This window comes from Magnolia sinica, chromosome 4, assembly GCF_029962835.1.
Source record: "Magnolia sinica isolate HGM2019 chromosome 4, MsV1, whole genome shotgun sequence".
Lineage (NCBI taxonomy): Eukaryota > Viridiplantae > Streptophyta > Magnoliopsida > Magnoliales > Magnoliaceae > Magnolia > Magnolia sinica.
The window spans coordinates 87,919,278-87,945,355 of record NC_080576.1 but is presented as its reverse complement, the minus strand read 5'-3'; the positions used below and the strand labels follow the sequence as shown (position 1 = coordinate 87,945,355).

At 39.8% G+C, this 26,078-nt stretch overlaps 1 protein-coding gene across 3 annotated transcripts; it reads left to right on the top strand.

The window, feature by feature from the left end:
• On the top strand, positions 1-25,625 carry LOC131243336 (uncharacterized). 3 transcript variants are annotated; one of them, XM_058242624.1, is made up of 7 exons: positions 3-312; positions 5,819-5,951; positions 14,817-14,966; positions 15,904-15,959; positions 21,259-21,346; positions 22,325-22,447; positions 25,315-25,625. In XM_058242624.1, exons 1-6 carry the CDS (start codon positions 181-183, stop codon positions 22,414-22,416), a joined length of 651 nt encoding a protein of 216 aa, XP_058098607.1. In that variant the 5' UTR covers positions 3-180; the 3' UTR covers positions 22,417-22,447; positions 25,315-25,625. The 3 variants fall into 3 exon arrangements, with proteins under 3 accessions (XP_058098608.1, XP_058098609.1, XP_058098607.1); XM_058242625.1 differs by lacking the exon at positions 14,817-14,966 and having other exon boundaries at positions 1-312; XM_058242626.1 differs by lacking the exons at positions 21,259-21,346; positions 22,325-22,447 and having other exon boundaries at positions 1-312.
• Positions 25,626-26,078: the final 453 nt, after the last annotated feature.

Below are 26,078 nucleotides of genomic sequence, written 5' to 3'. Positions count from 1 at the left end.
ATTTTCTCAATGCAGCCCACAAATCACACCCATCCAAAATTCCCTGGACTCGATTAGGTCGGCCTCGGGTTGATTCTCAGCCCGAACCGAAAGGACCGAACCGGACTGAGTTGCAGTAGTAAAGGCCTGGTGCCGTCGTTCGGTAGCGACAGAGATCGAATTCTCGTTTTCTGCAGAGAAATGTCAGTGGAAAACGGGACCCGAAGTTCTGAAGAGGATGCGAGAAAAGAAGATGAGAATATTCTACTATTCCTGGATTCAATGGACAGTTATCTCACTCTCTTTGATTCCTTGTCTTCCACGCTCCGCCAGGTTACATGGCTTACCCCCATTTTTTAAAAAAAAATTAGATCAGCTGATTTCGGTTGTTTTATCTGATATTGATTTTTCGTTTTTCCCGTTCATGGGTTTATTGGGTCCCCGGATTTTTTTATTTTTTTTTCTTCGTTTGGGGTGCGTTTGGTTGCACCAAATATCATGATTTCATGATATTTGGTTGGTGCAACCAAATGCACCCTTAGTTGTGTTGTATGCTTAACTCGTGGGTGTGTTTGGATGCAGTATCGAATTGAACTGCAATCATTATTAGTCTAATAAAGTGGGAATAACCAAACTGTAATTTCATTTGTTAGTGTTTGTAGCGAGGTTGTGTTACACAAATCACAACTGTGTTGTTTGAGTTGAGCTTGAAAGAAATGTAATCACAATTTGAGGAATACTACCACATTTTGAATACTAGGAAACTTTGTTGGATGTGTCAGTTACTCTTGATTAATCTGAATGTTCATAGTCCGATTCATTTTTGCATCCAAACTGAGCTTTAACCTGTTTGGGAGATGCCTGAAAATGACTTCATCACATTTTAGTCAACAGCAATTTTGGATTCATGGTTTTATTTCTCCTTCTAATGGTGTTGACGGTTGAGTACCAAAATGTTAGACATTGGCAAGTGGGGCTCACTGGTGGGCAATCACCAGTGGGTGGGACGGATGTGGTTTAGCCTCTTTTTGTTAATCATTTTTCTTTCTTTCGTTTGAAATCGAATTACAAATTCAACTTTAAATGAAGATTTAGATGAGGAGATAAAGATAAGCCTGGATAATTTCTAGTCTCATCTAAACTCCCCATTCTTCCCCATAAATGGGAAGAGGTTATCTTGCAACAAAGAGAGTAAAAAGAGGAAATTGAGAGATTGATATTTGTCCATCTAACTTGTACTTTGTATGATCTAAGCCATAGATTGTAAACCGAGGTCATCTATAACGTAGAATTGGAGGGGTGATTAGACCATCTGCTCTATTAGTGGTTAGGTGGACCACTAGATCTGGACCGTTCATCCTTGGCTTTGTGGAGGTCCCATATCGTGTAGATCGTCAGATCTTGAGGGCTCACTCTTCTACACAGACTTTCACAAAAATATCAGAGTTTGGTTTTATGGGTATTTGGATTTGATTTTGCAATCAATAGATAGGTTGAAATGCAATCAAGGTCTCGAATATCAATATTGGGAGGGATATTGACTGGATCAAACGATATGGTATGGAGGATATTGGACCTGTATTGGCCGATTTTTTGGCCCAAAATATTTTGAAAAGTTATCAGAAAAATAGAAAAACGTAAAACACCAGAGTTGATCATTTTTCTTGTGTTCTTTAACATAAATTCAATGGTCTATCAGGCTATTCTTTAATAACAATAACATCGGCTGGCTTGGTCTGCTAAAATTCTAAATAAATAGGCCTCACTAGAACACAAATCAAGCGTGATTTGGTACATTGTGCCCCATTACATTGAAAATTTGAAATACAACAAAAGTGGATGAAAAACACAAATTTTAAAAAAAGAGAGTGATGGTTTACTCCTTCAATATGTCCCAAAATGGCCCTTTTTTAAAGGGTTCCCAAAATGACTCATCCTGCATCTATTCATAGAATCTCACTTAAATTTTGTGTTTTGATCCCAAAAATAGGCCTAAAACTAGTCCGCAAAGAATTTCGAAGCTTCCTCTATGGTCAAAGAAGAAAGAAGTGGAAACCAAAAAAATTAAAAGAGGGCCTTTATGTCCATTGCAGCCTATATGCCACCTTTTTTTAGATGGCTTGATTTACCCTTTCATTGCGCATTAAGGGGAGCCGATTCTCCCGTATCATAACTGTTTTTTAAAACTATGGTTGGAATGGAGCGTTTGGGACTATAGACTTTGGTAGAACCCTTTTTTTTCAAGGACGAAAATTCATTAAAGAAAAAAAATAAAAAATACAAGGGAAGAGAATCTCCAACAAAATTTTCTGGCAAGGAGCCCATTTTAGCTAATTCTTTTCCAACTGTGTTCCCATCCTATGTATATGTGAAAATTGCTCTTGAAATCCCTAATTTCCTTTATTCATCTTTCACAATCTCCAAGGATAGCGTTCTACTAAAGAACTTGAAATCCCAACTGATGGCTCATAGGAAGTCACCTTCTATGATTGGAGGGGCTTGCATGTGGATGAGTTCTTTTAGCCTTATACACAAGACTCAAAACTCTTCCTCATTGAAATCCGAAACCCAGTAGGTTCGGCAAATCCATGAAAATACTCTGGTTGCTCTTGCCTTATAATCCCTCCAATTCACATAGGGCCTAGATTGCTTATTGAACTGCCATCAATGTTGAGGTTCCAATTCTCATGGGGGAATCTAGGATACATGGGGATTTGAGGGATGAAACCCCGATCCTTAATGACCCCCATCCAATCTCTACTCATATTGCTTCTAGAAACACCCATAAATCCCCCTATGGAGCAGAAGTCCATCAGATGGCCCTTCCATAAACCCTTCACCTAGTTTGCTGATTTTGACACATTTTTTAAGGCCCTATTTATTTATTTATTCTCTCTCCTTTGAAATTGACTTCCAAACAATTGGAAGTAGTGACAAATGCCTCGGGATTTTTCCTCTTGGAAATTCGTAACCAAGCTTTTGAGCATCTAAAAGTTTATCCACCGATGGAAGCATCTACTAAATTACTTCTAATAACCAAATATATATCTCCATATTTCTTGGGTGGAAGGATAGTGGATGAATGTTGATTCACACAAGCAACCATTAATATATCGATGTCTATTCTAGAAATGATCCCAGAGGACTTTATCTTTCCCTATCACCCGACATGACACAATAGCCCTTAGAGGACATTTTAAGTTCCAAATCATGTACGTAGGACCACATAGGTGCATCAATGCCAACATCTTCATGTGCAATGAGTGGACGGAGAAGATCCCATTCCTGACTCATCTCCATATTCTTTTATTGAGTCCATGACGTTGGATATAAATTTTAGCTTCAAAAAAACTTTGTATATAGATTCCCTCCAACATGGAAGAAAAGGCAGATGTATGAGTGTTATGCGATCTTGTCACTTTGGAAGTTGCATATTCCATATTATTCAGTCTCCCTCCTTCAAGAAGCACATGTTCACTGATACTTCCTTCTTCTTCTTCTTCTTCTTCTTCTTCTTTTTTTTGGTTTGAAACGATGATGATATTTCATTAAAAAGGCCAAAGCCAAACACATTACGAAATACAAATATACAAATGTACAACCCATGCACCCTAGGCAATCCCCCGAAACAAGCTATAGATGAAGTTAAGGATTCTACACTTCCCCCCACTCCTTTACATTGAGCATCACCTTTTTGATAACATCTATAGTTCTTCCCTTTTTATTTCTAAAGCACTGCTCATTCCTTTCCCACTGCGAAGCCTAAAGAGCCGCTAATAAGCTTAGCCTCCATACCCTTTTCCCTGATTTTCCTATTCGCCCACCATGCCAAGATAGAAGAAATTCCTCTATCGAGTTTGGAAACATCCAATCAACCCCAAATAGCCGAAGAAGATGACTCCACATCTCCCTTGCAAAGGGCAATGGATAAAGAGGTGATCCACTGATTCTACATCTTTGTAGCACAATAGACAACTGTTGGGGAGAATCATACTCCTCCCACACAAATTATCAATTGTTAACATTTTGTTCCTCCCTACAAGCCATCTGAAACAGCCACCTTCAAAGGAGCACCGTATCACCATAGCCAAGATGTATCCCATCAAAATCATCTCTTTCACACAGAGACCGATAAAGAGGTCTTACTAAGAATTATCCTGATGTTCTTTTAACCATTTTATGGAATCTGGATTTGATAGCCTCGGAGAAACCTTTTCTAGCATTACTTTGAATGATCCATTTAAGGGACCATCAACACACCATGCATCCTCCCAGAAGAAGATATGGGGACTATTACCAATTCCTCATCTGGTTCCCTGTTTCATCAACATCAACAGATTCAGAAATTGCAGAAGGTGTAAGCTTTGGAAGAGATATAGTTTGAGATCAGTTTCCAGAGATTGAACCTTCTGACTTAGCTGACCAAAGCTGAGGCTAAGGTTACTACTTTGTGGATGGCCCTCCAAAGTCTTGATGTTTTGACGCTAGGATCTGATCAAGGTGACTAACCGAGATCACTTAAACCATATTTCGAAGTTGGGGCAGATGACCTTTTTCCACAGCCATCCTCATTTTGCGAAAGCCTCTATAACCACTTTTTGAGCTATGCCACAGTCAAAATCTTCAACCATCTAATGCCCATTCGTCTCATCTTTTTCGCTTTGCATATTTATGACCATTCCACCCTCCTTTCCTTGCCATGAGAAGTCTTTCTTTAGTTTCTCCAACCTTTCCATTAACTAACCAAACATTGGAAAGGGACATGTAATAAATCCACAAATTAGGTAGGGCTGCTTTTATGTGTGTGATCCTTCTACCAAATGGGAGGTACTTGCCTTTCTAGATAGGAAGTTTCCATTATTTTTTATGGTTTTTCAATAGAAAGAGGAAGGCCCAAGTAACTTGATGGACACAAACTAGCTCTACAATCTAGAATCACATTAAGACCTGTCAGAGAATCAACGTTCATTTTAACACAGTTGCAAGAATCGTGAATCAAAGTAGGAAGAAATTCGGGTGCAAGAGTGGGAAGCGAATATTTCAAAATCTTGGGTATAAAGAGCTAGGGAAGTGGGAGCGGGAATGAGAGTTGGAAGTGCAATTTGAGGTGGGAGTGGAGAAGGTTTGTGTAATTAAGTTTTCCCCCAACACTTCTTATTTGCACCAATTCACATTTCGACCGGAGGCTGCCTCCTAACATTCCAAGATGACCTTCAACCAGCCATCTTGTTCCCTTGGTGCATCACATATGAGTAACATGTCATCTGCGAACTAGAGATAAGATACTTAGAACTCTGATTTATCTACTCTGAAGTCTAAACCGTTAATGATGCCTTCCTGGGTCCCTTTGTTCAGCATTCTGCTTAGCGCATTTCTTTGCCACAGTCGTAAAAAGAATCAGAGAGAGTGTTACCTAGTCTCAAGTCTCGGCCCCTAAATCCTCTAAAAAATAACTTTCAGAACACAGTTGATGAGAACTAAAAACAACGCCAAACCAATGGATTCTCCTACCCAACCCATGCATCTGATGCCAAACTCCATTCTTCTCAACATATATTTTAGGAAGAACCAGAACCATTCTATTCGACAAGATCTTGCCTGCTTTCAAGGACCTCTCACAAGGCAAGTTTTGGGCTCTAGCTCATCCAAGTGGGTGGTCCACTAATTGGACCATTTGGTTTCATTGACAAAGTGCACTGCTAATGGCACTTGAAACATATTGGACCTAAAATCTTTTGAATTCTTTAGAAATTGAAATAATTGTTTTATAAACTTTTTTTTTTTTTTTTTTTTTGCATTTTTAATTAACATCATTTTTGAAGCTTCCTTTTGCATATAGGGATGGCTGGAGCTAGCCAGTGCCCGGCATTCCATGGGTACATCACGCATCACCAGTGCATTATTCGATCTCAAATTGCATTCTGCTGCCACCACATTGCAAGTGAACCTACCATATGATGAATCAGCTTCAGGTATTTGATGAACTGCTGAAGTTGCATTTGATTCAAGTTCTGAAAGATGGGTACCTTATCACCACCCCATTTGGCTGCATCTGCTACGAGAACCATTCTACTGTGGAGGAATTATGTAATCCCTAGCCTAAAGAACTGTATACTATCCTTTGGGCCCTGAGTTCATATTAGGTGGGTATGATGGGCAACGTTGTGGGTGGACCATGGCCCAAAAATCTACTAGGTTGGAAGATCCTAAGTTCCTAACCATCCAATCTTCAGCCTTTTTCCTCTTGGATGTGGATCATTCCTGTAACTTTTACATTAACTGTCTATTTTAAGACCACTGACTGAAAGCTTAGGATTACCGTTGGGGCATGTCCATCTATAGGGTTTCCCATTAGACAATTGGAAGATCCTAGCCATTCAGTCCTCAGCCTTTTCCTGTTGAATGTGGACTGTTATTGCAATTTTCACATTATCTGTCTATTTTATGACCACTGATTGAAACTTGAAAGTTTAGGATTGCCCCATCAGCAATCACTTTGAGGCATGTCCATACACAGGGTCTACCATTAGATGGAAGATCCTAGCCATCCAATCCTTGGCCTTTTTTTTTTTTTTTTTTACTTTTTTTTTTTGTTGAATGTGGACCATTCTTGCATTCTTTACATTAATTGTCCATTTGAAGACCACTTATTGGAGTTTTTAGGATTGCCCCATCAGAGATCACTTTAAGGCATGTCCATTAAGAGGGTCGCCCATTGATCATTGGAAGTTCGTAGCTGTTAATGACTGTGGATGTGAGTCTTACCATTATGTGGCCCACCTGAATGACTGTAATAAGGGGCTGTACAGTTGTACAGCCCGCCTAGTCCCGCCTAGTCTTTAGGTTTGTTGTCCATGTCCTCTTCTTAGTGAGAAAGAAGAACAAGAACGAAAGAAATGAAATGCAATAGGAAAACTGAATAATAAAAGATCCTTGTTTATTCTTTCCTCCATCCCATCCATATTCATACAGATGGAATTTTTATCATGATTCATGAACTAGTGTAGTGTTTAGTCCCTTTATGTAGTCTATTAGGTGCACTTAATATGCACATGTCATATTGTAAGTAGGCAATGGGTAGTTTTGGCATTTTTCTTTCTTTTTTGCCATAACATAAAAACGAAGAGAGTAGGGAAGTACAACCTTAGTTTTTCTCTCTCCATTCTCATTTTTTCTCTTCCTCCTCCTTTCTATTTCCTTTCACTTTTACACAAATCTACATGGTACCAGAGCAGGGTTCATTCTAAATTGCATTGCTTTTCTATCTTCTGTCTTGCAAAATTCTTTTTTCCTTTTCTTTTTCTCTTTGCTCTTCATTATCTCCCTTGTGTTGGAAGCACTCTAAGAAACCCAAGGCTTCTTCTTCTTCTTTTTTATGGGTCGGGCCTTCATAATGATTTGCGAGTGAGCGGGAATGGTTTGTTTGTGATCCTCGTTTTTCTTGTGTTCGGTTAGAATGTATGGACTTATTGTTTCGTCAGGTATGGTGTGTACATCGTGTGGAGCTTGCAATTGGAATCTTCTTATATCTAGAAGAGTTAGCCTTCATTCGTGTAAGCACTATGATATTTTATGTAATTTCTTCTTCTAATGGAAATGAAGGATGATCAAATATCTCGATTCCTAAATCCATCTGATTTTCTAGGGGTTCAAATTGCCTCTATAAAATTAAATGGAGCAAATAATCTCTAGTGGTCTAAATCCATCCGAGTGTTATTATTATTATTATTATGGTTAGAGGCAAATTAAAATATCTAACTACAAAGTAACCAGATGAAAGTGATAGCATGTAAGATCAGTGGATCTAGAAAAATACTCAAATCATGACATGGTTGTGGAACAGTATGGAAATGTTTGTTAATGTGAATGTGATGTTTTTAGATACTGCAAAGGAGGTGTGAGATACATTACAAGAGATGTATTCATTCAATAAAAACATCTCTCGTACATATCAATTATTTACATTGTTCGGAGTATCCTCGATATTATCGAAATATCCCGATATTATCTCTCTCTCCAGCTCAACGATACCGATAACACTAGTAGTATCAGAAATTCCAAGTATCGGTGATGCATCGCTAGTCTTGCCAATCTCTCGATATCACCAATGTATCACCAATATTTTTGACTGTATAAATTCTAGGTGTCGCTTGTATTGCCAATGCATCAATATCTCCAATGTATCACTAATATTTTCGACCATGTAGATTCCAAGTGTCGCTTGTATCGCCAGTGTATCGACAATATTTCGATAATATTGCCAATGTATCTGTTTACTAAAAGAATTCATTTCATTTTTTTTTTTAATGGGCGCATGGTTGCACGCAGCGATCAAATTGTCGACGATTTTATCATTAACTCAATATGGGCGATATCAAGACCACATTCTTTCATCTCTTTTTCAGTTGTTGACGATTTCTCGATAAAATATTGTGTGTTGTCGATATTTTGAAATATTTATGGATGTTTGGATGGAAGGTAGGATGGTTGGATGGATAGAGATGGGATTGATGGGATGGTTGGACGGATTTTTTACAACAACACATGCTTTTAAGCCCCCCCCCATTAAATGGAAACCTATTATGTATGCATTAAAAAAAAATCCTAAATATGCAAATATATGTATTTTAGCATCTCCTGAAGTTTCACTGAAAATTTTCACCATTTCCCCCATGTTATTTCTTGTTATTGGCGATATTATTGACGATATAGATATTGTTTCCATATCCTTGACCAGCGAAACTCGTAGCGATACTGATACTTTGAACACTTATTTGAAAAGATTTTGCATTCCAACAAAGGGATAAGTCCTTTGGTGAATATTATTCGAAAATCAAAGGAATATGGGATGAGTTGAATGTGTATCAACCACTTACTAATGATTTGAAGAAACAAAGTTAACAATGTGAGGAGTTATGTATGGCTAAATTCCTATCTAGCTTGAAATTAGAATACGAGTCAGTGCATGCGCAAGACTTGTGTGGCAAATCCTTAAATGAAGTTTATGCTTGCCTTCAACAATTATTATTGGGCTCTACAGGTGGAGCCAATGACAGTTCTGCACTGACATTATTTGTTGGATGAGGCAGAGGTGGTACTTGTGACAATTAAGGTAATCAATAAGGTGGCAAACATAATCAAGGAGGTTGTGGAGCTAGGAAGCGTACTCATTATGGGCTCACTAATCACATTGTTAAGAAATATGGGGACATCCATTGGAAGCCTTCTTTGGAAAATCATGCATCTTATTATAAAAAGAGCAGTTAGTCTTATTCTGTTGGTTCTACTCTTACGACTCAACAACCAAGTACATCTAGTGACATAGTCACACATTCCTAAGGTGAACACTCCCAAGTTTTTAAGAACAGTCTATCTCGACCACTACTTCCACTTCTACAGTATTGAAGAAATCAGTCTAACTTGACCACTACTTCCCACTTCTACATTCACTTTAGCGAACTCAAGTACGATTTGTTTGGGTCCAAGTCCTCTGCTCCATTGGTCATTAACTCTAGAGCTTCTCTGACCATATGATAGGTTAGTGTGGTGCCTTTTCCTCTACTGATACACTTTTGTCGAGTTCATCTATCATTTTGGTAGATGGTACCCGATCCAAAGTGTGTGGAATGGGTATTGGCCATCCAATTTCATTTTCTTTCATTTTCACCTATTCTCTACATAGCTAAATTTCCTTTCAGCCTTGTGTGTGTTGGTAAACTCAAAAAATCACTTAAACTTCTAATTTTCTATCATTCACACTGTGTTTTCCAAGATCTAAAGACGAAGAATAAGATTGGTGGAAGACATGAATATGATGGGCTTTACTATCGTGACCGTGAAGTAATTGGAACAAAAGCGCTGACAACATCTCTCCTTACCAGCAGCATTGTTGTCTTGATCACCTATCTTTGAAGATTCTCAAAAGTGTCATTCCTTCATTATTGTTTGTTTGCTTTAGAATGAGAAGTGTGTGAGTTAAGTAAGCATCATTGAGTCACTTTTTCACCATGTGTGGAAAAGCATAGTCTAGTTCCATTTGCTATGGTTTATTTAGATGCTTAGGGACCTGTTTGATTCTCTTGTGTGTAAGGTAATAGGTATTTTGTTACCTTTTTAATGATTTTTCAAGAATGACTTGGCTTTATTTAGTTAAACACAAATATAAATTGTTCTTTATTTTTAAAATCTTTCATATGGAACTACATAATTAATTTAACTCCAAAGTCCGTGTGTTTTATTTTGATAATGCTAAGGAGTATATATCCAATTCTTTTTAGCTTGTATTTATTTGAAAATGGTATTTTGCATCAAACATCGTGTGCTTACACTCTACAACAAAACGGTGTCATAGAATGGAAAAACCATCATTTGCTTGAGGTAACACATGCCTTGTTGATTCATATGAATGTCCCAAAAAGTTTGGATTGATGTGGTTTTAAGAACATGCTATCCAGTAGAATGTCCTATGCCTTTATAAAAAAAAATAAATCAATAGAATGCCCTTTACTGATTGTTGTACGTGAATAGCAAGGAGATGAACCTCCACAGACTACGGCACGACCCAAACCATGTGAGATTCGGCAAGGAAAAACTCCCACACTTCCCGAACAAAGGACTAATGGATAAATAAGTGGTCGATTGATTGAAGGCTTAGAAAGTTTTCCGAAGGCTTCTCATTATGGCTATTTGGAAAGAGCGGAATGAGCAGTGTTTTGGAAATGGGAGGTCCTCGGTGGATAGTGTGATAAAGATAATTTTAGGTCTTGTTAAGGGATGGGAACCTCGTGTTTATACAGCCAAGGTTGCTTCTTTTACTTCTTTTTTATTTGCAGATTAGAGTTGCATTATATTCTTTTCCTGCCTTATATCGGGCGTTCTACTAAATTGATGTTATCTCTCTTCTCTCTCAAGAAGAAAAAGAAAACCAAGGAGACGATCAACCACCTCTTAATCTATTGTTCCTTCTCCTATGAAGTCTTAATACCTCTTTGTTTATGCCAATGTCAATTAAAGACCTTCTCTCGGCTTAAAATGGAGGAGGAGGGAAAGAAAGGACTAAGGAGGGCAATCTGGCATCTTCTTCTCATGGCGTCTCTTTGGGCCATTTGGAGAGGGATGAACAACATGCCTTTCGGAATTCTCCCAACTCGGCCATTGGGTGGTTTGGGCATCCTGTTATAAGAATATTGATCCATGTAAATGCCCCAGTTGTTAGGGTTGTAGCTGCTTTCTTTGTTTGTGTTCTTTTCAGCTTTTGACGAATTTCTAATAAAAGCTTGGTTGCCTTTATAAAAAGAAAAAGAAAAAAGAATGCCCTATGCTATCTTGACTGGTCAGTCGCCTCATGCAAATTTTTTTCCAGGTGTTTTATTGTTCTCTTTGCCCTCCTTGGATGTGTATGCTTTATTCATCAGTTGGAGTCGGGCTAGGATAAGTTAGAATATAGAGTTGTTAAATGTATTTTTCTTGGGTATTCTAGAGTGCAAAGGGGTTACAAGTGTTAAAGTCCTTGTCTTCGAAGACAATTTCTTTGTGCCAATGTTACCTTCTTTTAGTCCACTCCATTCTTCTTAAACAAAGGTAGATCTCTTGTCTTGGAAGCTTCGCAATCTTATCCCAGTGTTGTTACAATTCCTATTGAAGAAGACATCCAATTGCCTCCTTCCACTGATTCACCTATCCCATTGCTGAGCCTACACTTGAAGTTTACTCACGACGAAAACAGGGAGATAGTGTTGCCAACCATGATGTCCCATCCAAGAGGATATAGCAATTTCTCTTGGATTTATCAACCTCAGTAGGAGACAATATACCTTGATATTATTGATAATTCTTTTATTCAAAGGATCTTCCCATCTTAATTGAAAAAGGCAAATATCTTTTCAGGAAGAAATATAATTCTGCTTCCTTTTTTATCTTCTTCCGAGCCTGTTGATCTAGTCACTTCACCCATATCTCCCGATTCATGTGATCTCCCTATTGCTTTGAAGAAAGATAAGCATGCATATACTAACCATTCTATCTTCAAATTAAAATCTTTTCATTGCTTGTCTTCCGTCTTTCGTAAAGTTTCCCTTTATCGTCTCACTATGTTCCTAAGTCATACTAGGAAGCCTCGTCACATACGGGGTAAAAGCAGGCTATAGAAGAAGAGATGGTTGCACTTCACCAAAATGACACTTGAGAGCTAATTAGTCTTCTAGTCTGTAAATGCAATGTTGGTTGTTTGGGGATGTTTGCAAGTAAATTTCAGCCCGATGGTGCAGTTAAACAATTGAAAGCTTGCTTAGTTGCCAAGGAATACATTCAGACTCTCAACATCGTCTATACCGAGACCTCTTCAGTTATCAAGCTTAATTCCATTCATGCCATTCTTTATGTTGTTAATCATGCGTGGCCCCCTATTTAAGCTTGACGCTAAAAATGCCTTTTTTTCGTAGTGATCTCACAGAAGAGGTCTATGTGGAGCGACCACCTAAGTTTGTTAAGACTGCCAAGCTTAATTTCATTCACACCATTCTTTTGAGTTTGTTACTCAGGAGGAGTTAGGTAAGGTTTGTAAATCACCACGTGCATGGTTTGAAAATTCAGTAAGATTATGTTGATCTATGGTTTTCTCTAAGTCATGTTGATAATTTTGTCTTCATATGAAGAGGCGCCTCTTGTCTGATTGTATTAGTTGTGTATGTGGATGACATTGTAGTTACAAGAGTCATAAATAAAGGAATTGAGTTGAAGACCTAGAAAGGTAACAAAAGATTGGTCGAAAAACTCATCGACCTAACAATCACTAGGCCAGATTCATCATATGCTTTGAGTGTGGTATGTCAGTTTATGAGTTCTCCTAGGGTGCCTCACATGGTTGCAGTTGTTTGGATTCTGCGATATCTCAAAGGAGCACCAAGCCAAGGAATTTACGTACAAGGAATAATCATTTTCAACTTACAGGGTATTCTGATGCAGATTCGACAGGCTTCCCAACTGACAGGCGATCTATTAGTAGGTATTGTACATTTGTGGGAGGGAATTTGGTCACATGAAAGAGAAAAAAGCGTTGTTTTAGCCCGATCAAGCGCTGAAGCATAATATAGGGTGATGGCTCACCACTTGTGAGCCATCAAGTGTGGATTAAGAAACTATTACAGGAAAATGGATTTGCAGTGAACCTACAAATGTAGTTATTTTTCGATAATCAGGCAACGTCCATATTGCAAATAATCCAGTTTATCACGAGAGAACCAAGCATGTTGAAGTCAATTGTCATTTAATATGTAAGAAGGTTTCTAATGGTGAAATTTCTATGTTGTATACTTGGTCTCAAGATCAACTTGCTGATGTGTTCACCAAAGCTCTTGGCCGTTGTCAGTTTGCACATGTGTTCAAGCTAGGCATTGGCGTCCACGCTCCAACTTGAGGGGGAGTGTTAATGACTGTTAATGTGGGTCATATGATTATTCGGCTATCTAGATGACTGTAATATGGGGTTGTACAGTTGTACAGACCACGTAGTCTTTAATTATGTCCACGTGTCCCTTTATTTAGATTATTAAGTGCATTTAATGTGTACATGTCATATTGTAAGGTGGGATATTTTGGCATTTTTCCTCTTTGTTTATTCTTTTACTTGATTTTTTTAAAAAAGGAGAGTAGCGATGTACAACCCCTGTTTTTTTGTCTCCATTCTCTTTTTCCCATCTCTTCTCTTCCTCTTTTCTATTTCCTCTCACTTATATATAACTCTCCACTATTCATCCAATCCTTGGCCTTTTTTCCTGTTGAATGTGGAATTGTGGACCATTCCTGTATTTTTTGAACCTTATTTTAAGACCATTGATAGAAAATTTAGGATTGCCCCATTAGAGATCACTTTGGGCAGTGTTAAATAGCGTGTAGCGTATAGCGTGGCGTTTGGCCCTCTATAGTGTGTAGCGTAAGTTACACAATCCTTAATATTTTTTACTTAAAGTAATAGAAAATATGATAAAAATTTTAAAATGCATAATTTCTATGAGTTCTTGACTATGAATCTGAATCATCAACCATTTATTTCCATGCAAAATCTCTCTCTCTCTCTCTCTCTCTCTCTCTCTCTCTCCCTTTAGACATCTCTACGTGTGACTTCTTCTTTTATTTATTTATTGAAACATCACAAATTAATAATATATACCACAATTTGGATGGTTCAGGTTAGTTTAATGTAGTGCCATGTGTCATAGGTATAAGTCATCGCCATTTTAAAGTAGGTGTTAAACTAACATAGAAAAAACACTTTAAAAAATGAGATTTTAGGTAGCTTACGCTATCTATGCTTCACACTACGCTATAGTACATGTAGCTTACGCTACATACCCTATAGCTTACGCTACATGGGAGTTACACTACTTGCGTATGCTACGTAGCGTTTTCGCTACGCTACACTACATAGCGTACAATACACGCTATGCTACAGCGCTATTGAAAACACTAGCTTTGGGGCATGTCCATCCACAGGGTCTCCCATTGGATCATTGGTCTAGAGCATTGAACAACGAACCCCACTTGTAGGAACTCAGGGCACAAGGATGCTGCATATATTCCTCGGTCAAGGATATATAATTCCTCGACACTGATACATGGTTTATTGTCGAGAACGTTGATGAATGGCTGTGCCTATGAGTGTGTGCCAGGGATAAAATCAGGGCACAAGGATGCTGCATATATTCCTCGGTCAAGGATATATAATTCCTCGACACTGATACATGGTTTATTGTCGAGAACGTTGATGAATGGCTGTGCCTATGAGTGTGTGCCAGGGAAAAATTAATATTGAAGAACCACTGAACAATTTGCCATTGTAGGTGATCCTACGGTGAACCAGCCACATTTTACTCTATCTAAGTGGGCATCTCTGAGTGATAGAAAATGTGACTCCGGGGAGGTTGAAATTGATGAGGAGTTGCAGAAGAAATCATATAACTCCCAACTACGACATAGGGGTCCATCCACTGGTATAGCTGCTTCCCCCCCACCAGACTAAACATAAAATGCAAAATGGTTGTCACTTTGTTTCACTTATCAGTGACTTGCTTTCCATACACGTGGCAAACATGTATGAGATCCAAACTGATCTGCAAGTACACCCTGCCTTGAATGGGCCATATCCACACATTCACATTGGTTGGACAATCCTAACCCTTGATTGGAGGAACTTTTAGGGAAAGAAATGGATGCTCAAAGAAACTTTGGTTGAATTTTTTATGGCCATCTATTTTCTCTCCCCAAAAGTTCTGAAAAACAGTACTCTTCTAGAGGGAAAAGGAAAAAAGATTCAAAAACTATAGGATTGTCAGATCAGTGTATTTTTGGGGTATATTTGGCAGGCGTACAGAAAGAAAGTCACCGTTAATTCCCCCAAAAAAAAAAAAAAAGAAAGATCAAATGAAATTCATATAAGGTTCCAAATTTGGACAATGGCGAAAGTTCGTTTGAAGGACGAAAATTCCCTCAATCTAACCCTTTTCTAGCCTCTTGAAAAAGTTGTTGCTAATTGTATTCTATTGCAATTAAAACGGGGCTAAATCTCAAACCACTATAAGATGTAACAGCTGACCATATTCCAGAGAAACTGAAAGCGGGTAGTCCTTTATCTGCTAGAAGCAGCAGCTCACTGTATTCTAGTGCACCCGAAAGAGGCTAACTCTTAACTGCTAGAGAATTTAGCGGCTAACTGTATTCCAGAGAAAACCATTACAACTTTTAACGGGTTAAATTGTGAGTATTCGTCCCCACCTGAAACGGAACTTCCACTTGAGTCCAAATTTGGGCCCTTGTGAAATTACTTTCAATTTCTTTCTTGAACTTATGGAATTTCCAGTCCCTTTCCTGTATATATTTATAGAAATAGCTCTCTTTTTGTAACATTCCCTTTTTGTTCCCTATCAAAAGATGTCCAGGAAAAAGATTCAGAAACCAACGGAAAGACTCTTGCTGTTGATGATCAAGTAAGTGACTGATCAGTTCTCTTCTTTTTGAGATATTGACCTTTACAACACTAGAAAATATTCTTATAATAACCATTTAAGATATTTAATTACCAATGAATGAGGCACAAATATTCTTAAATATAGAAACTATCGGATGTGTTAGTGGCCATGTCTTTGTGGAAAATAATTGTATTAGCTCTTATATCAGTGATCACAGACTTGTGAGTTGGCCTGCAAGAAAAAAGAAAGAAAGAAAGGACCAACCACATCAAAAGACCAAGGGGTTGTTTAGATTTTTAAGTTACAAGCACTTTACACCTTCTCAGGTGTAAACTGTTTGCATGTCATTTTTTTTTTGGATTTTAAGTGGTAATATATGTTTGGCTAACTTGTGCAATGTTTATGTATAAAGTAGGTATTCACACCACAGAGCTTGGAGCTGCAAATCCCTCCAGAATCGGCAAATCACATAAAGAGGACTTGATTTTCTTGTCGGTCTGGGAGAGCATCAAAGCTTACACGCATCAGACGGATTGGATGCCCCCCACCCATCATAGTGGGCCCCAAATGCAATCTAGAAGTTTTTAATGGTGGACGTCCCATCCTTTCCTCTCATGCATCATACTTGCATGCATTGGATGGATTGGATGTCCCCCACCCATCATAGTGGGCCTCAAATGCAATTCGGATCCCTCACCCGTCATAGGAGAGCAAGCTTGCATGCATTGGACGGATTGGATGTCCCCCACCTATCATAGTGGTCTCCAAATGCAAAATGGAAGTTTTTAATGGTGGGCGTCCCATCCTTCTCGTGCATCAAAGCTTGCACGCATTGGACGGATTGGATGTCCCCCACCCATCATAGTGGGCCCCAAATGCAATCCGGAAGTTTTTAATGGTGGACATCCAATCCTTCCCTCTCATGTGGTCCATTTGATGATCAATCAAGCTGTTTTTTGGGGGGCCATAGGAGAGCATCAAGGGAAGCACAGATGGACATATATGATGTATCATACACATTACGGTGGGCCCCACACGTCATGAGTGGTATCAACCATTGTGTTCTCTTATGTATAATGTCTTTTGAGTTGTAAAGACTATTTGTAATTTGAAACATGGCTTTTGTTAGGTTTCAGATTACAACTAAAAGGTGTAAAAAGGTGTAATGTGTTTACAACCTGTAAAGCCTTTACATGCAAATGCAGGTATCCAAACAGCCCTGCAATCCTTTTACCTGTAATCCCTATACAATTTAAGGATTTTACAGGCATCCAAACGACCCCTAAGGATTTGTTTTGGCTCAAGTTCCGTGAAAAGCTTTTTCCCACAAAACCAATTGATGCAAGATAATTAACCACTTGCTCTAAAAGCTCGAACTGTTAGAGTATGACGAATTAATCCCTTTATCTCATAGCCCCGACCCCACATCTCATGGGTTAGGAATTCGGCCGAACCCCCCTTGTGGGCTCCAAATCACATGGGTACCGCATCACACAGGCCGCCCACCCCGAGTGTGTCCCTGCATCCTATAGGCTACCTCACTCGAGCCCGGTGTGAAATGCGCATTAATCACCCTCGGTGAGGAGTCTCGTACACAAGACCTCCCCCGTGGGCTCCGCCCACCCCAAGAATGCCCTCGCATCCCACAGGCGACCTCACTCGAGCCCAATGTGAAAATGCCCCTGCATTACCGATGTTTTTGTTAGTGGGCTTTTTAACACCTATTTCATCAGGTGATTTTGCAAACGAAAACTTTGGGCAGGTTTCCAAATGGGCACAAAACTTTCATTTTGAGATCTGGAACATGGGTTTTGTCTAAAACAACTGTTTTGACGTGCATCCCAAGAGGCCCTAAATGTGCACTTGGATCTACAATTTAAACAGGTACCTTCAGTTTAATTAAGATAAAAGACCATATTGTTATAGCATTTCTTACTATTCATGATAAGTAGCCCTCAAAATGCAATTCAATCATTTCAAGTCCAACTTGAAAGTAACATAATTGTAGTTAATCGACAAGGGTGAAACAATGAAATGAGGGTGAAACAGCGAAAAAACGAGACAAGAGGAGATCTATTGGAGTGAGGCGAGAAGAATCTGGAGAGGATGCTCGTTTACACCTTTGGATTTGATCATCAAGGGAAGGAGAATGGAGGTCAAGGATGGGAGGGAAGGTCATCGGTAAGGGTTGTGAGGGGCGAGGGAGGCAGGATGAGGGAAGGTGAGGCAAGGGAGGGGAGGGAAGAGGAGGGAAGACTACCAGGAGTTTCAACACCTTGTTAAGGGTTCGAGTACCCATAGGTGGTGAAATCCCATTAAGGCGTGAGTGTGTGGGGGTGTGTGCGTGTGTTAAAAAAAAATGTACAAAAAAAAGGAGGGAAGAGGAGGGGGAAGGTTGGTGAGGGAGAGGGGTAGAAAGCAACTGACGAAGGGAAATAAAGAGAGGGGTGGAGAAGAGGGTGAGCAAGGGCTTACAGAGAGGAGGAAAGAATTACAGAAGGGCCAAGAGAAAAGGGTATACAAGGAAGGGTGGGGAAAGGAGAGGGGTCCTTGGACTAGGTGGAGTATTGAGAAAGAGGCTTAGAGTCAGCAGAGGGAGGTTGGATCGCGGTTGAGAAGACAAGGAAGGCTCTGCTAAAAGGAAAAAAGCGTATCGTTGGCGGGTCTCTATCGAAGCTCCCTACCTTGTTCGTGGAGAACTTCTCACAGGATTGGATGCCTACAGATTTTTTGAGAGTGTTCAAGAACTCTAGGGCAGTGAAGGAGGTGACCATCCTGTGTGTTCGAAAGTCATCAACTATTCGGGGCTTCGCTTTTGCCTGGATGAACTTAGCGGAAGAAGCTTCTCAAGTGGTGGCTTTGTTGCATGGAAAAGACTTCGATGGGAAGAAGATTTACGTAAAGGAGTCAAAGAGTGGATCAAAAGTAGTTAATGAGGCTTCGATAAAGAAGATGGAGGGCGAAAAGGGTGGTAAAGGATGAGCAAAGTTGAGGCCCTTCATGGATGTCGACAATAAGTGGGAGGTGTAGAGAAGGGGGCTACCGTGGATGCTGCCAGCAAGAATATGGGTGGTGCATGTGCAGCGGGAGGGACATCACCCAAATCTTTCAAGGATGTAATCATGGGAAAAGATCTAGACCAGGAGCCGAAAAGCTCATCGCGGCATTAGGAGAAGAAGAGCAATCAACAGCAGAGAAGTGGGAAGGAGGTGTTGGCTTCGGACCAGGAATTGGAGGTGAACCCCTGGGTGATAGAGAATGCATGGAATGAGATGCAAGCATTTGTAGCAGCTCGATCAAGGACCATTACTTCATTGGTAGAGACCTTGAGGTGGAGGCGAAGGACACCATTATCTGGTTTGTTGGGGAGGATGAGGTGTGGATCTCCTTAAAGCCCTACACATATCTAGAGTGGGTAGTCATTGTGGGATTCCTCTTCAATGATGGACCAGTGTTGTCTATGCACAAATGGTTGGGAAGCTCGATTTTCGGCAAAGATGATGTTTGGTTTTTTGTTTTGGTGCTTGCCGTTGGAAATGTGGTTCATGGATACTATCATTGGATTGGGATCATGTCTAGGAGAAGTTACTGTCAATTCAACAATAGAAAGGGGGGAGGAGCTTAGTGTAGCAAGGATTTGTGTGCGAAAGAAGAGAGTAGTGGAGTTTATTCCAATTGTTGTTGGTGACAAGATGACATTAATCCGAGTGGAGGGAGAGGTTAGATGGGGCAAGTCGAGGAGATGGGGAGAGGTTTGGCTGCAGAGGAGTGAGGTTGCTTAGCCGGTTGCAACTTAGCTAGGGGGAGATTATGGAACACCATCATGGTGGTCCGGTGGAGCATTGAGTCCAACGGGGCAATCATGTGAGATGTCGGTTAGCCAGTCGAAGGTAAGTGGGCATGAAGTTGCCTCTCTTGATGACGCAATAGTGTGTTTGCAAACGGGGGAGTAGGGACTGCAGGAGAGTCTCTTCGAGGTGCTGGTCGATGTCTATTGTTTTGACGTATGGCAAGGAGGTAGGCAGTTGCGCAATGGCGGCAACAGAGGCGCTGTTTGGGTGTCAAGGTGAAGCTAGGTTCGGAGTTTGAGCTTCTTGCATTGTGACTCGTTGCTTGGGGGCAGTAAGCTTGGGTGAGAGCCTTCGAAGGATTGGGCCATGTGCCCCTCATTGTCGCTGGTTCGGAGACTAAGTGGTGTCCAAAGCCTGTCTTGTGTGACATATTGAGAATGGGTGACTGGATGGCGCTTTTGAGGATTCTCATCTAGATGCGTCACTCTGTGAGCGATGCGGGATGGCTATATGGAGTGGGCCATTGTGTGGTGGGAGCATGTGTGCAGGATGGTTTTCAGGAACCTCGATTCCCTCATGTGTTCTCTCCAGAATCCAGATCGTGTGTGCCTCTCAGCTTCTTTGGCATGTGTGCCCCATTTGGTGGGTACCTAAAACTGATTTCATCTAATTTAGTTAACAGTAATTATGTATTAGAGATCAAGATCATCTAATAGAAAATTGTTATTAACATGAACTCAATATGTACTAGAAATCAAGACCTCTAATATGGAATTGTAGTTAACTGAAATGAGATGCTCCTTTTTAGTTGTCTACCAAACAGGGCCCTAGTCTTGTTGCAAAATGCATAATATTTTTTAATTTGTCTAATTCATGTTCTTCACCTTACCCATGACTGTCTGAGCCCCGATAAAAAACTCAGTAGAGGGTTAAGATTTCAACTTGTAGAAAAAATTTATTTGTTATAGAGTTAATTAAAATCAAGAGTTAGTGACTGAATATGTGTGTATTTGCCACTGTTTAATTAAAAGGTGGCAACTAATCCATTGTAACACGGCATGCATATACGGGCAAACAAATACGTCAATGCAGATCATTGAGACCTTGGACCCCATTGTGGACTGAGAATACCCTGAAAATCACAGTGGTCCAAGGATTCCAACCATCCAATTGGTGGTCATCAAATGGATAGTGTAAAGAAAAAAGCTCATCAGACCAAATTATCAATGAAATTGGATGGTTAAGATCATTTGATAGTGAGGTATTCAGGCTATGCTCCATCCGCATATGGTTCCACAGTTTGGACGGTCTGGATTGATGTACTTGTATCATATGTCATGTCTACAGTGGGTGCCATTTAATAAACCATGGCAGACTCAAGATCTATGCCATTGTTCGCCCCAATGGTTAATAACTTGGAGAACTGATAATATATAATTCTGTAAAGTTTACTATTGTAGGATAGAACTACTTGACCATTCATATTTATAGCTAATCTTTTTTCTTATTGAATCCTGCTTTCATAGATTCAGAAGGAGAGATCTAAGTCACTGTCTGTCTTTGGGACATTGGTTTCTCCAAAGCTTCGGTCAGCCCAAGTTTCATTCGAAACAGGTTCAAGTTATTTGACTTAGTTTGCTGCAGAAAATTAGAGATATTCAGATAAGAGGCATTAAACAATTCCGGGTCCAAGAGTTTCTACTGCAGAAAGGGGTTTTCTTTTTCTGTTTGTACAAGTGGGAGCCATGGTTCAGTCATCCTAGTGATTGGATCTTTGGCACATTCTTTGGTTGAATGTGGAACATTGCTGTATTTTCATTCTTAACTATCTTCTGGACAAATATTATAGGGCTGGGATTTTCTGAAGTGGGTTCAATCTTATGTATGGTTTAGATAATCGAACCATGGGGCCTCACATCAATGGTTTAGATAATCGAACCATTGGACCACACCTATACACACACATTGAAAACCAGTCATACTGTGGAAACTCTTGGCCCAAGCATTGTATAATGGGGTGTGCTCTGGTGGTATCGGTAACCACCGTAAGCTATGGTGGTACCGAGCATAGGTGGGGCTCACACGATGTATACACAACATTTGACCCGTCCATCAGATCATCCAATCACATTACCCCCAAGGCCCAAACATCAGCCCAAATGGAAACTCAGGTGGGTCACTGAAAAGGGACATGTTGAGAGGTGACGCCTATCCTTGATTTACATGGTGGCCTACCATTTTGTTTATAAGGAATCTAGGCTGTCCATATCCTTCATCTGAGATTGATGAAGCTTCAGGATTAAAAAAAACAGGCTGTTCTGCAACTGAGGTGGGTGCCAAGAATCAAAGAGAGGCATCCCCTCCCTCCTTATTCCCTCTGCTGTGGTCCATCAGAGTTTTTGATCGAGCTGATTTTGAATTATTTTGGGTAACCCGTGGGACTGCATCTTATGAATAGGTTAGATGTGATACATAAATAACATGGTCCCCACATTTGCCTGTACCACTGGGGTGCACTCTTGTGTAGTACCTCATTCAGGTAAATAAACATGCATATGCATGATCTTTACAGAATGTTTCCTTTTCCCTCAGCACTGGAAACTCTTGTAAAAATGGCAAATATGCGGTCTTCGATGTTATCTGCATATGCTCAAACCCGGCAAGAAATGGAGGGTGCGGAGTGACATCCTAGTTGTGTCTTCAGGACCTGACCAGGTACCTTATCATCCTAACCACGATTACTGAATTTCATTCTTGTGCAACATCAGCTATCAATTTTTGAGATGAAGATTGATTGTCGAATGCTGATTACAAATTGCTAGTAAAGATGTTACGACTGTCGAAAGTTACACGATAGCTCAAAATGCCATATAAATGTGTTCAAACTTCAAACGAACCCAGCTGATTGTTATCTGAAACTCCAAGTTACAAGCTTAACTTTAGGGGTGTAACTCTGGGGTCCTAATCTATGCACTATCTAACTGAATTGATGCAAGTTTATTCAAAGTCTATTCATATAATTTATAAATGTAAGAAGGCATGTGGAAACACAAGCAATACATCCAAAAGCAAAAGAATAATCGCTAGATCAGGTTACATACATGCAGTGTTTCAAATAGCCCCCATAGCGTAGTGGTAGTATACTCTACGTAGCGTAGCGTGGCTGTAGCGCTACATAGCGCGTAGTGTCCGTAGCGTAAGCTACAATGTATTTTTTTACTATTTTTTCAAGTTTTCTTTGTTTTTAATGTTGAGAAATGTGACACTTGAATTGTACATGATACTTTTAACCTATGGGATTTTTATTTCTTTTCATAATTGTGACTCGTGGTTTTAATTAGACATTATTAATTAAAGTGGTTTGCTTAGAAAGTTGTTGATGTGATAATTATTTGATTTGGCTTATATATGTGGATTGGCTTTTGATAAATGATAACTAATAACTTTTTGGAACATGCTTATAATTGATCAAATGAATCATCTTTTAGGCATTTTTATATTTTTTTCCTTTCTTTTTTTCACTATTTATTATATGTCCTATTTGTTAAATTAAAAAATAGAAATATCATGTAGCTTACGCTACACGCTATGTATTTACACTACATGCTATAGAGGGCTGAGCGCTACGCATCATGCTACCGCTATTTAAAACACTGCATACATGTTTGATTTTATGTTTGGGCAATTGGTGCAAAGGACATTTTTAGAAGCAACTCCCGACACGTGCCAAATTAGCACAGATGTATGACATCTGGACCATTCATCCGGTGACACCCATCCTGAACATGCCCAAAACCAAAATTCAGTATGGTCTACTTATCAGGTGGGTATACATTTTTGCAAAAAATTAACCGTTAGCAAAAAAAAAGATCCACCCGGGCCTTTATTCAAGATACCCGTGTCCCAGCTGAGGAGAAACTAAATTATATTGTGGCCACCGCACGTTCACAGTGGTCTCCACTTGATGATGGAGTCAATGTTGGTTGTTGTTTAAGTTACATTTGTATCCCGCCAAATTAGTACTTGTAATTTTGGGCAGTAGCAAATTTGACGTTGCTTGCTCCCCACCTGATGAGCTTCATATTTCATATTTCATCACATGAAGGACCTCACCAATCTCTGAGAAACCTATCACTATTACTTGCCAAGTGGCCATGGATTATTACAGCGACATCCCATAACACATGGGTGACTAATCTTCTTTAAAAGGACAAGGTTTTCTCATAAAAGGAACCCACCTCTAACTATAGCCAGGCTGCCATGGCCATTGGCGCTCACGGTCAGGATTGTAACGACTGTTGTGACTGGTGGCAACCCACATGTAAGTCTTGTTTACCCATCCAAAAGTGTGGCCCACAATTTAGATTGTTTGATCTCAGTTTCATATGTGCCTCTTGATTATTTCATAGTGCACACAGATGGGACCATCACACTTGAGAAGAGTGCATGCTTAAGATGAGTGGCATGTTTTCAAATTGGAGGGCCTTTCTTTGGATACAACCCAAGTTCCAAGTCTGCCCCTTCACACTTGTAATTTCATGAGCATGGGCAAATCCATCTTTCTGAATGGTTAATGACATTGCTTTCTCTATAATAAAAAATATTCACACATGTTATGAAGGAGGGGACCTTTTACAGTTATGTAAAGTGGGAGGGTTTTTTTTTTTAAATAAAAACTGGGCATGACAAGGGAATTGGACTAAAATGGGGGAAAAAAAATTTGTTTTTTGAGGATACACCACTTGATTTTGTCGTCCTCAATACCTGTACCCACTTTAGGGTAACATATGTTTCCATAACAGCCCACACTGTACCCACTCTAGGGTAACATATGTATCCATAACTGCCCATACTGTAACTCTTTAGGGTAACATACGTTTCCATAACTGCCCATATGTAATTTCAAGTCCTCTAGTCAGTGGCTATTATCCCACAAACAGGGTTGAGTTGTTGGATGTGGAACATCCATGATAGTGACCAACAAATGGAAGGTTGCCTCTCAGTGGCTTACCACATGCATGGATTCTGAATTCTTGACCAACCTGAGGGCATCTGAGTAGTGCAAAACATGGCCCCCACCATGAAGGTGACAAAGTCAGGGTAGTTTACGTACAAGGCCACAAGCTGATGATCAATGTGGGCAGTTGGGAATTTTATTCAAATGAAGGTATTCCATAATGGTAATGCTGGCCGTAATGGCCACTGCTGTTACCATTACCTTACAGGTTGTAACAGCTGTTATAGCGTAACTGTCCTTTTTAAATAATAATAATAATAAACTGTCTCTGACATTTTCTCTGTAACAATCGTTACTGCCGTTTCAGCCACATACCGCGTAAGGGTTAAACCATCCATTGTTTTGGTGTAGGAGTGCACCACTAATGAGTGGACTCATATTGTCATCTTTGGTGGGGACCTCATCCTCTGTTAAGATGTCCCCAAACATGCTAGGAGGGAACAAGTGATGCATGTAAAGGCATGTGTGGGGCTAGTAAATTTCATTATTGTCATTTTAGATTTTGATCTAAGAGGTCTTTTTATTTATTTATTTTCTTTTTCTTTTGTTTTTGCCTTATTGTTAGGTAAGCTACGCTTGAACCAGAGACCTCAATGTTGAAACACGCCGTCTACCATTGAGCTACAGGGAACTGCAGCTTATGTTCTGCAGTTCTCATTGGATTTCATTTGGCTAATTGAAGATGTGGTCATCAGCATCTAGACATTCGATGTATTTTATTATAGTTTTGTATCCTTGGCATGCATGTCACAACGTGTACATGGGTATAAACCATCCATGCCACAGCCTAAAATTCTCACTGATCTGATTATCTGAAATGTCAAATCGTATGGGCATTGCCCAGGAAATGTGGGCCTGGCCTGTTTACATTTTCAACCACTTGTTTGCAGGGCATGTCACAATGTGGGGACTTTTTTGCACTGTTAAGACAGTGGTCCATCCATCATGGGGTCTGGTAGATTGGATTCTTTCGAGGGTGGTACATGTGCTGGATAATGAATAGAAAGTTTTGGAAGAAAATGATAAATACGGACTCATGCACAATGACATAGCACTTGAATTTGAAGAGGTTCAATGGCTGGCTAGTGCTGTGGCACATGCAAGATCTATCTTGTTAATCATGTCGACCCCACTACGTATACTAATGGCCCAAAAATTAGGCCCGTCCGGTCAGTGGGCGGACCATGCGTATACCAAAATAAAAAAGGATTAACCAGTGGTCCATGTTCAATGTCCATGTTCGGCAACCTACATGCCCTTGGATGAAGGGTACTTGGTTTTGCAGTTAGGTGATCCAGACTGCCTGGCCGGTGGGCCTAACCTGGATGA